At 39.9% G+C, this 12726-nt stretch overlaps 1 protein-coding gene across 1 annotated transcript in view; it reads left to right on the top strand.

Annotated features, from left to right (window-relative positions):
• Positions 1-12726, top strand: part of MICU1 (mitochondrial calcium uptake 1) — a 274726-nt gene that overhangs the window by 234028 nt on the left and 27972 nt on the right. Inside the window, exon 10 of the mRNA XM_012663301.1 lies at positions 10617-10725. Within this exon, the coding sequence (XP_012518755.1) occupies positions 10617-10725 (109 nt within the window). The remainder of the gene's footprint in view (positions 1-10616; positions 10726-12726) is intronic.

Below are 12726 nucleotides of genomic sequence, written 5' to 3'. Positions count from 1 at the left end.
GCTAGGATTACAGGCGTGAGCCACCGTGCCCGGCCCTTCATAAAGGTTTTTATGTGGACTTATGTTTTTATTTCTCTTGAAGATTCCCAGGAATGAAATGGCTGTGTTATATGATGAATTTATGTTAAATTTTTAAAAAACTGCAAAAGTATTTTCCAAAGTAGCTGAACCATTTTCATCTCCACATGAATGTATGAGAGTTCTAGTTTCTCCATATCGACACCAACACTTGTTATTGACTCCCTTTTTTATTACAGTCATTCTAATAGGTGGGCAGTGGAGTATCATCGTGGTTTTAATTTGTATTTCCCTAATGACTAATGATGCTGAGCATTATTTCATGCACTTATTAGCCATTCATATATCTTGTTTAGTAAAATGTCTATTCAAATCTTTTTTAAAATCAGGTGGTGGTTCTTCTCATTATTGAATTGTAAGAGTTCTTTATATCATTCTGTAAACAAGTCTTTTATCAAATTTATGACTTTAAAATATTTTCTCGAAGCCTGTGATTTGTCTATTCTTTCAATATTTTAAAGCACAAAATATTGTAATTTGGATGAAGTCTAACTTACCAGTTTTTTCTTTATGGATTGTGCTTTGGGTGTCAGAACTCTTAACCCACTCTAAGTCATGAAGATTTTTCTCCTATGTTTTCTTCTAAAAGTTTTATCAACTGCAAAAAAGAAGGCAAGATGGCTGACTAGAGACATCACTTACCAGACCATTCTGGAGGAAAGAAGGGTTTCAGATAAAAGAGAGGGGATAAAGAACCCAACTCAGGTGTAGGTCAGAGGAATAAGTACTGGAGCCTGCCAGGGACCTCACGGAGGAAAATTGCAAAGCAGAGAAGGAAGAAAAGATATCAGTGAGGATCTAAACCCAGAGAGACTTGGACCTCAGTGAAGGCGTAAGGGGGGGATCCCTTTCTCCTTCCACAATCCTTTGGTGATCAGTGGGCTACTGAGTTACTTGGAAGCTTTTCTAGCCCAACAAGCCCAAGTACTGCAACAATCACAGAACTGTGGGGAGAACTTGTGTGATCCCAGAGCTTAGACATTCCGTACGGGGTTCCCCTCCAAGGAGAATGACCTGAGAGGCCAGAGAGCCAGCTTCCTTCCATTCAGATTCTTATCCTTTCCCACCTCTCCTCCCCACCACTGAAACCTGGAGAGCAGTATGAGCCGAGAATTTGGCAAGCTGCCACCGCTCCCGCTGGAGCGTCCTCCGGTATTAGATTTCCGCAGAAAGTGGGGCCCATACCTTTCCCCTTGAGTACCTGCAGTGGACCCTGGGTGCCCAATATGGGAGCTCCCTGCCCACCAGCATTTCCTGGAGATGCGTGCCAGTGGGTCACACACGCAGGCTGGATCCCATGCTCCCAGGACCCAAGTGGGTTGCTAAGGGACACAGGAGCAAGGGGGCAATTTGAAAGCTGGACTTGAGAGATGAGGGAGCCCACATGGATGCAACTGACTGGAGAATACTGTGGAGGTCCAAGATGTGGCGATCTGAGAGAGCACCCATCACCCCCACAGGAAAGCCGCACTCTTTGACTAGGGTGGATACTCTGATGGGGATGATCCCAGCCCATGGCACATTTGGGCACCTGTTTGCAACTGGGCACTGGAGGGCAGGAGTAACATGGGAGGGATGGAGCTCACTCCCAAAGCCAGTCAGAGAATTGCAGCCCCTTCCGCATGAGCAGCCTTCCCAGTTAGGAGAGCCTGCCTTGACCCTCCTCCCAGTACCTTTCCCTAGTTGCCAGCAAAATGACCTTGGAGCCCTCCCAAGGCTCAAAGCTGCGCTGTCAGTCTAGGGAGGGTCCCCTGGCTAAGAAGATCCCAGCCTGTAGCACCATAACAACTGAGTGTGGTGCATTCAGGCAGCCATTTGCAACCTGACACCAGAGGGCAGGGGTAATGCAAGAGGGGTGGAGCTCACTCCCAACAGCCAGTCGAGGACTTGCAGCCCCTTCCTCATGAGCAGCCTTCCCAGTTGGGAGAGCCTGCCTTGACCCTCCTCCCGGCTGCATTCCTGAGAGGCAGGCAAAATGTCCTTGGAGTCCTGCTAAGGCTTTGCAAAGCCTTTCAGGCTCACCCAACCTAACTATGCCCAGCCTCGCTCCTCCACCCACCTCTGCTGTGGTGGAGAACAAGCAACTCCCTGGGAGCTAGAATGCCCCTCCCAAAGCCTGGGACATTCAAGTACTCCTCCTGAGGGACTAGAGCTTATTGCATACACAAAAGAACATCTCTGCAGTTGGCTCTTTCCTGCAAGCATCAACCACTGACAGGGAGAGCAACTTTTTTTTTTAAGTTTTGGATACAATTTGACCTTCAATTTTTTTTTTCATTTCAGAATATTACAGGGGTGTAAATGCTTTGGTCACATAAATTGCCTTTACACCACCAGAGTCAAAGCTACAAGCATGCCCATTCCCCAGACAGTGCACACCACACCCATTAGGTGTGAATTTACCCATCCCCTTCTCCCCACTCCCACCTGCACAATCCCTGATGAATAATATGTGCACATAAATGTTGATTGATTAGTGCCAATTTAACGGTGAGTACATGTGATGTTTGTTTTTCCATTCTTGTGATACTTCACTTAGAAGAATGGGCTCCAGCTCCATCCAGGATAAAAAAAAGAGGTATTAGTCCCAGGGAGAACAACTCTATAGCTCGTTACAGCATCTACCAACTCAATCGAACAGGGCATGGCTGATTCTTATTCAAAAGCATCACCGACCATCTCAGAGATTAAGCCAGGGGTCCCCATACAATTTATACTGCTGTGAAGAGGTAAAGAGAGCAGGATAGAAGCAACCCAAGTGGACACTACTTTTTAGGAGAGAAACAAAAATTACAGGGAGCTCGATCTGTGGGGAGTCTCCCTCTTCTACCACAGACCACTGGGCTGATTAGGGAGCTGCTCAGAGTCTGTGCAGAGACATTCCACTGAAGAGCAGGTGCAGCAGAGATCTGGTGCCTGCCAATCCCAGGTTTGTGCAACCAACACCATCCTGATCACTCTGGCTCACACAGCCAAGTCCTCTCGGGACCCAGCCTTCCAGTGGCAGCCTTTGCATCACCCCCACCAGGCCAGGAAGGGAACAGACACTCCCCCATGTCGTTCCCTGTGACTGGGGGCCAAGCACACCTCCTCCCCAGTGTGGGAGCTGAACAGAAGAAGAGTTCCAGATACTACAGACACCACTTGGGAAGCCTTGGGCAACTGCCTCAGTGGGTCCTAGGTGTAGGGGGGATCTTTGGCCAACTAGCAACTCCAGCCTGCGTACACAGACCGTGGGCCACTAAGACAAACACCTGCCTGCACAACGGGGCATCAGCAGTCCCCACGCTGGTGGAACAGCCCCCTATATGGGCAGCTTTGCCCCCAAAATCCCTAGAGCCAACTCTGAAGCTCTCATTGTGCCCAAGTCTGGGGCTCTGCCACTATAACTCCAGGGCCACAGCTGGGCCTGTGACTCCACTCCTGAGACTCCAGAGTTGTGCATGGGCCCCAAGACCCGACCATTGAGTTCTTACCACTACCACTGGGCCAGTAGACCCTCCCTGAGGTCCAACACTTCACTCAGGACCCCCCACCCCTGAGCAACTGGTCACCCCTGGAGTTGGATCAAGGGAATATCCAGCAAAAGAGAACAGGTACCCTGCAATCCTGTTAACTCAAATCTCAGAGAAGAGAAGCCAGATGAGAAGAAACCAGCAAAACAACCCTTGCAATGTGAAAAAACTAAATAGTTCAACACCCCCAAGAGAACACAATGGAGCCTCAGTAGTAGACTCCACCCACAAAAAAGTGCCAAAATGACAGAAATGGATTTCCGAATGTGGATGGCAAATAAGATGAATGGAACGGAAGAGAAAGTTGAAAACCAACAAAAGGAAGCCAAAAAAATATTTCAGGAAATCAATGAAAAACTAAAAAAGTCACTAGAGGGCTAGACAACATAAGAAAGGATATAATAGAACTTAAAGAAATGAAAGATTCATTTAGGGAATTTCAAAACACAGCAGAAAGCTTTAACAGCAGGCTAAACCAAGGAGAAGAAAGAATCTCAAAGTTTGTCAAGAAGACAAGGCTCTTGAGATAACCCAGTCATTCAGAGAGGCAGAGAAGAACATGGAAAAGTGTGAGCAATCACTGAGAGAGATACGGGACTATGTGATGCAAACTAACATTTGAATTATAGGTATCCCTAAGGGAGAAGAAGAGCTAAAATCATGGAAAACCTACTTGAGGAAATTATTGAGGAAAATTTCCCCAGTATTTCCAGAAATTCAGAATCAAATTTGGATACATGATAGACATCAAACACCAGGAAGATTCATAGCAAATAACTCATCTCCAAGACACGTAGTAATCAACCTGGCCAAAGTTAAAATGAAGGAGAAAATTCTGCAAACAGCAAGATGAAAGCATGAAATAACCTACAAAGGAAAATCCATCAGGCTAACTGCAGACTTCTCAGCAGAAACCCTACAAGCCAGAATGGATTGGGGCCCCATCATCAATCAGTTTAAACAGAACAACTGCCAGCCTAGAATTGTATATCCTGCAAAACTAAGTTTCACAATCAATGGAGAAATTAAGTCTTTCCTAGACAAGCAAACACAGAGGGAATTTGCCATGACCAGACCTGCCCTGCACGAAATACTCAGAATAGCATTATACATAAATCAGCAAAACAGACACCCACCAGTGTAAAATCACCTTTAAAAAACCCCAAACCTCTAAATTATTATAAAACAATAAAACAAGAGGTAAAACAAAGCAATAAGGGACTACCTAACAGAATGAACAGACTAATATCCCACATATCAATGCTATCAATTAATGTGAATGGACTGGATGCTCCTCTCAAAAGACATAGGCTGGCTGAATGGATGAAAAAACACAACCCAAGTGTCTTCTGTCTCCAGGAAACATATCTAAACCATAAGGACACACACAGAGCCCAGATATAAAACCAACTGAGCATTGACAAAGCAGACAACAATATACACTGGGGAAAAGAAGCCCTATTCAATAAATGGTGCTAGAAAAATTGGATCACCATAGGCAGAAGAATGAAACAGGGCCCCTACCTCTCACCACTCACAAAAAGTAATTCCAGATGGATAAAAGACTTAAATCTAAGGCATGAACCCATAAGAATTCTAGAGGGAAATTTAGGAAAAACTCTTCTAGATATCAGCCTAGGCAAAAAATTTATGACTAAGACCCCAAGGGCAATCATGGCAACAACAAAAATTAATAAATAAGATTTGATTAAACTAAAAAGCTTCTGCACAGCTATGGAAACAAGCAACAGAGTAAATAGCTACAGAGTGGGAGAAAATACTTGCAAGCTACATATCTGATAAAGGGTTAATATCCGGAATTTACAAAGAACTCAAACAAATCAGCAAGAAAAAAACAAACAACCTTATTAAAAAGTGGGCAAAAGACATGAACAGAAGCTTCTCAAAAGAAAAAAGACAAATGGCCAATAAACATATGAAAAAATGCTCAGTGTCACTAATCATCAGGAAAATGCAAATTAAAATCACAATGAGATGTCACCTTTCCCCAGTTAGAATGGCTTTTATTTAAAAGTACAAAAACAATAGATGTTGGTATGAATGCAGAGAGAAAGGAACACTTATAAACTGTTGGTGGGACTGCAAATTAGTACAACCCTTATGGAAAACAGTATGGAGATTCCTCAAGGAACTAAAAGTAGACGTACCATTCAATCCAGCAATCCCACTATTGGGCATCTACCCAAAGGAAAAGAAGACTTTTCATCAAAAAGACACCTACACTCGAATGTTTATTGGAGCACAATTCAGAATTGCACAAGTCATGGAATCAACCCAAGTGCCCATCAATTCATGAGTGTATTAAAAAAATGTGGTATATGTATATCATGGAGTACTATTCAGCCATAAAAAAAAGATGAATTAATACATTTGCAGCAATCTAGATGGAACTGGAGGCCATTCTTCTAAGTGAAGTATCTCAAGAATGGAGAAACAAACACCTGTACTCACTATTAAATTGGAACTAACCAATAAGCGAGCACATGTGTACAGAGAGAAGTAAAACTCAGTGGAAATCAAGCAGTGGAGAAGGAGGGGGGAGGAGCAAAAACCTACCTAATGGGTACAACGAACACTATTTGGGTGATGGACACACCTGTAGCCGGGACGCAAACATTACAAAAGCCATCCATATAACCTAAAACATTTGTACCCCCTTTATATTTTGAAAGTAAAATAAAATAAAATGTGCTGTTAGTTTCAAAAGACAATTGTATTTGCTTGCTTAACAACTTCCTAATGTTAAATTCATTTTTAAACAACCTAAAGAAATGTCTCTACTGTTCACAAACTACCATTAATCTTTTTTAGTCACGCAGAGCCCAGTTTTATATAAGACCACCTTTCCAAAGGTAGATAACCAATTTGTTGAAAAATTGGTCCCAGGATAAGATAACTAATCCATCTTCTCCCCATCTTACGTCAAGAAAATCCCTTTAATACCAAGCCTAAGAGTAAGATAGTTCTTTTTGACTACTTAGGTCTGCAGTTCAAGTCACCAGCCAGTAGATTGTGCATAAGCTATAGCCTTCTGATCTGAGCAACTCACCTTAAAATAAGCATATCCTTTCACTTTGCAGTTTACCAGCCACAAAGCTCATGTTATAGTTTCACTCTAGCTTTGTCCCAATAGCCTTCTGGATTTTTTACTGAAGTAGTTAGCAAAAAATAAGAATTTTGTGACTGATGTCTTCTTTTCTTTAAGGAGGCCTATCTAAATTGTAAGCGCCATAAAATCAAGGCCTATATCCAATGCGGTTTTATTTCCCTCACTGTTCTTGGCATAGTGCTGAGTGATTAGTAAGTGCTCAATAAATATTTATTATATCTATGTGATAAAGGTAAAATGTTATATATTTAGATTTAATAGTTACATAATGTGATTTGTATTCCACCATTTTTCTAAATCATCAGATAAATAGCCATGCAGCTTATATTGTTCTCTTTCTGTCCTATAATAATTCTCAGCATAAGCACTGTGGTCCTGAGCTATAGTATTTGCTGTTTCACTATGTTTTTTAGAAATTAGCAAACATTAGGTTCTTTCCTATGCAGCAGCCACAGTGCCTGCCCTGATCGTGACCCTCTGTCCCCAGACTCTACTGCAGCGCAGCCCCGCAGCCTCGTGCAGACGTTGGATGTGAGAGCCTGTGCTTGAGTAAGAAACAGCCTCACTAGAGACATTCAAGCAAAAGTTGGACAACTTTTCCAGAACAGAAAGAAAACTCATGCATTAGAAAAGGTGACTAATAAATGTACCAAAAGAATATGGCTGCAAAAATACCAGAATCTGATTAGATAAAAGTTTAAGGAATTTCTTGGGACCCACAGTTAACTTACAGAAACCTGCTTTTTGGACTATGTTAAAGACTTCACAACAAGAGAAGTGAAACCTGAGAAGAGACCATCTGTTCAGAACGTTGCTTACAGAAACATTTAAAGATGACACAAAGAATATCCATGAGATTGCAAGAATATCATATTCAGCAGAATGAAGCTCTGGCAGCCAAAGCAGGACTCCTTGGCCAGCCACAATAGAGAAGTCCTGATGGATGGACTTTCACTGAAAGATTGCCAAGAGCTGCCGCGCTGGACATGAGGTTTCATCTGACAGAATCCCCTGAAAGCGGTAGCCACCTTGTTAAACCAGCTGTCATGACTGTTTGGCAAATGGAAACCACTGGAGAAGCAAAATTGCTATTTACCAGGAATAATCAAAATAGAAGGTCTTATTGTTCAATGAAAATAATAAGATGCAGCATTTATTGAGGCCTTAAGATTCAGCTTGGTCACTTGATTAGAAAAATAAACCATTGTCTCTTCAATTATTACTGTTAATCTTAAAGCAAAATATGTGTTCAATCATATATGAGATAGAAAAAAGTTATATTACTAAAAGTAAAATAAATGGAAATATCACTGAAAAAAATTAATGAACATTAGGGGTTGTTTTTCAAAGTAGGAAACATTTTCTCTACCCTGATCTGTTTTAGGAATTTTATGTTAACCTTTTAGTCTCAAAAAACCTTTCAATAACTCAGCCCCCTAAATCTCCACCCCATACAGGAATCCATACCTTAATAAGAAAAGTTAAAAAGCTTTATCATGTCATAGGGGAAGGGGGTCTAAAATATACATAACAAAATTTACCATTTTAAGTGTATATTTCAGTGGCATTAGGTACATTCACTTTGTTGTGCAACCATCACCACCATCCATCTCCAGAACTTTGTTCATCTTCCCAACTGAAACTCCTTACCCATTAAACAATAACTCCACATTCTCCTTCTCCCCAGCCCCTAACAATCGCCATTCTACTTTCTTTCCCTATTAATTTGACTACTCTAGGTAACTCATGTAAGTGTAATCATGCACTATTTTCCTTTGTCCTTTTGTGGCTGGCTTATTTCACGTGCCACATTATCTTCAAAGTCCATCCATGTTGTAGCTTGTGTTACAATTTTATTCCTTATAAAGGCTGGATAATAGTCCATTGTGTATATATACTGCATTTTGTTTATCAATTCATCCATTGATGGACACTTGGGTGGCTTCCACCTTTACATGTTTTTTGATAGAGGGGAAAGGAGGATCACTGTATCTATCCACAAGCAGTGATATTATAGAACAAGTACTTCTAATCAGTGGTATTCTCCTCTGTAAGGTTGATTCTAGTCCAGTGCTTACATTGAATAGCATACTATGGCATCCATATAAGTAATGAGACCTAACTCTGGGTACTCTAAGTCAAGGCCAAGAGAATGACCTCAAATTAGGAAAAAGGTATATAATATAGGCCTTCCAGTTCACTACCAAAAATTATGGCACTTAGTACATAGAAGGTAGTCCGTAAATGTTTAAATGAATGCTTAAGTACAGATGCACCACAGTTGATAATTGCTAAATATTGGAAATAGTCTAAATAGAATGGATAAACAAATGGTAGTATATTCACATAATTGAATAATGTATAGCAATAGAAATTAACAAACTACAGATAAACAAAAAAACATGAACAAATATTAGAGAAGCCATATATAACAGAATGCCTACCACATGATTCCATTTATAAAGTTCAGAAACAGACAAAATTTAACTACTATTTCTGTTTAAGGGTGCATAAATAGGTAGTAATGCTATCAAAAAAAAAAAAAAAACAAGGAAATGAATCTCCTAAAAGTCAGAATAGTGATTATTATCACTGGGGGTGGAGGTGGAGCTGGGGCTTATGATTGGGAAGAAGCATGTTGGGGGAAGGGAGGAGGCTTCTGGGATGCTGATAATAGTCTGTTCCTTGACCTGAATGGACGTTCTATTGATATTCATTTTACAACAGTTTGTTAAGTTGTACATTTATATTTTATGTGCTTTTCTATATGGTCATCATATTCCACAATAAAAAGGTTTTTAAGTTCTATGATTCTAAGGGAAAAAAATTAGGAAAGATCATAATCACACCAATAGTATTTTAGCTCTCAGTTTGATTGATAATATGAAAAAGATACAATTGACCCAATTTGGAGAGTACCAGGAAAGAACTATAGATTGTCCATATTAAAAAATCCTCATCACTGAGTTCCTGAAGTAGGTTCTTGGTCTCTGTAGTTGGGGGAAATGGATATCAGAAAAGGAGCAGCACCAAGTGGAAGCCAGTCAACATCTGCAATGCCTTAAGGACCTGATGCTTTATTAAAAGGCATTAACCTCAGTGTCTGGGACATTCCCAGCCTTTTCACTTCTCAGAAACTGTATTCATTTCCGTCACAGCATGATGTGTGAGAAGTGAGGAAAAGAAAAATAGGACAAATTTTCCTCCCAATGAAGGAATCCCAGGTACTTTCTCTTGAGCTATCATAGAAAGTAGAATCAGAGATTCATTGAACTGTTCATTCTTTGAACAGCTTTTCAAAAGGATTTCTTCATTCACAGAATTTCATCAGATTAATGTTAAGTGACAAATTACTTTGTCGGTAGCTTTTAAATTTAGATAATCAACAACTTCCCCAATGCTTGGGTTTTGCTAAATAGTGAAACCCTTTCCCTTTATATCACTGACTTCGGTGATTCTTTAATTAGCTTAAGCCTCAAAAATGCTTAGCTGGCCTGTGACCAGATTATTAAAATGGAAGTCCTCATTCTGATCTTAACTTCTTAAGATGTAGAACAGATCAAGTAGCTGCAGGCCATTTAGGAAGTGGCATAATAGATGGTGTGACCAATTTGAGAGCACAGTTAGAAATATTTTCATAAAAGGCATCCAGCCATCATTCTAAGAAGCTTTGTCAGATTTTACCTGTGAGAGGGAAGCAGCCAGTTTGCCTTTCTCAGGGTAAAATTCTAGAGTTTTCTTCCCCTATTATATACAAATTTGACATTCCTTGACTAATTTATTCAGTTTCTGTTCTAGATGTGGGCATAAATTTCTGATTTATAGACATGAATAACTGCCTAGTTTTCTGCATTTTGTGCTACAGCCTTATCTTACTGTCTTTCCTCTTTCAGGGTCTGACGTTTCAGGAGGTGGAGAACTTCTTCACCTTCCTAAAGAATATTAATGATGTAGACACTGCACTGAGTTTTTACCATATGGCTGGAGCATCTCTTGATAAAGGTAATGAAATGGAAGAGCTTTTGTTGAAGGTATAAACACTCAATCTATAGTCTTTTATGTGACTGCCTTAACAGTAAAATGTTAGTTTTTCTTGGCTTTGTTTTGTTTTGTTTGACATCATATGAGCCTTGCATTTCACCCTGAGATACCAAGCTCAGCAAATAAATTTTCTTGTGCTAAAGGTAGTCAGGGCAGGTGCCTATCTTTAAATGATTAACCCTGAAAATAAGAATCTAAGCTGAAACTGAAGCATGAAACTGCAAAAACTTCCCTCATCTGAACCAGAGTCGTTATATATATAATGTGAAGTCACTATGCAATTTATGTCTTTGATGAGAAGGAATGGTTTGGTTCATTCCTATTAATATAGTAAAGATTTTTTGTTTAAAGATAAAATCCTCACTGTCCAAACATAGTGACTCACGCCTGTAATCCTAGCACTTTGGGAGGCTGAGGCGAGAGGATCACTTAAGGCCAAGAGTTCAAGACCAGCCTGAGCAAGAGCAAGACCCCATCTCTACAAAAAATAGAAAAATTAACCAGACATGGTGGCACATGTCTCCCAAGTCCCAGCTACTCAGGAGGCTGAAGCAAGAGGATTGCTTGAACCCAGGAGTTTGAGGTTGCAGTGAACTATGATGATGCCACTGCGCTATAGCGGGGCTACAGGGTGAGACCCTGTCTAAAAAAAAAAAGATAAACTCATGACTGAGAATAACACCCCCTGTTGGCTTACTTCTATAAATTCAGTTAAAGGATGGACATATTTGAAACTTGGACTTAGTAGGGGAGGGGGGACAAGGGCAACATACGTAACCTAAACATCTGTACCCCCATAATATGCTGAAATAAAAAAAAAAATTCAGTTACAATTGATATAGGCAATACGAGAGAGCAGAGGAATTGAAAGCATAATTTTTTCCCCAGCATTTTATAATACTATGAAAATTTTTAAACATTCAGAACAGTTGAAATAATTGTTTAAATAACATTCATTTATCCAGCTCAATTAACATTTTGGTATGTTTGCTTGATCATTTATCTATGCATATTTTCATCTAACTAATCAGCAATCTTATTTTTTGATGCATTCAAAGTAAATTGCAGATGTAAGTGTACTTCACTCCTAAATACTTAAGCATGAATATTAACTAAAGTTCAATATTTGTTTAAAGTTCCTCATGCCCCTTCACAGTCAGTTTCTGCCCCCACTCACCAAGAGGCAACTTTTATTCTGTATATTTTTCCACCACAAATTAATTTTGCTTGTTCTAGAACTTCATACAAGTGGAATTATATAATATACTCTCCTTTTAGGGTTTCTCTCAACATGTTTTTGAGATACATCTATGTTGTATCAGTAGTTTAATCCTTTTTTATGATGACTAGTAATCCACAATTCATATAATAGTATTGTATGAATACACCACAGTTTGTCCATTCTTCTATGGACGGATAACTTGGACATTTTCAATTATTGGCTATTTTCAGTAAAGCTGCTATGAATATTTTTGTGCAAGTCTTTTGAGGACATGTATTTTCATTCTCTTGGATAAATACCTAGGAGTGGAATTGTGGGGTCCAGGAGAAGGTGAGTATTTAGTTTATAAAAAATGTCAGACCATTTCACAATGTATCTTTTTGCACTCCCACCAACAATGTACAACAGTTGAAGATGTTCCACATTTTGTCAACAATTAGTAGTGTCAGTCCCTTTTTAATTTTAGTGATTCTGGTGTATGTATAAATGTATCTCACTATGGTTTTAATTTGTAGTTCCGTGATGATTTTCTGCCATTGAGCAACTTTTTGTGTTCTTGTCATTAGCGAAATATCTATTCAGATCTTTTGGCCATTATTATTACATTGCTTGTCTTTTTTTTTTTTTTCTTTTTCTTTTATTTCAGCATATTATGGGGGTACAGATGTTTAGGTTACGTATGTTGCCTTTGGTTCCCCCCCCCCACAAGTCCTTGTTTCAAATATGTCCATCCTTCGGGT

Source organism: Propithecus coquereli, unplaced genomic scaffold (genome assembly GCF_000956105.1).
Source record: "Propithecus coquereli isolate 6110/MARCELLA unplaced genomic scaffold, Pcoq_1.0 Scaffold80, whole genome shotgun sequence".
Taxonomy (NCBI): domain Eukaryota; kingdom Metazoa; phylum Chordata; class Mammalia; order Primates; family Indriidae; genus Propithecus; species Propithecus coquereli.
The sequence above is the reverse complement of the archived record's forward strand: the minus strand, read 5'-3'. Positions and strand labels throughout refer to the sequence as shown.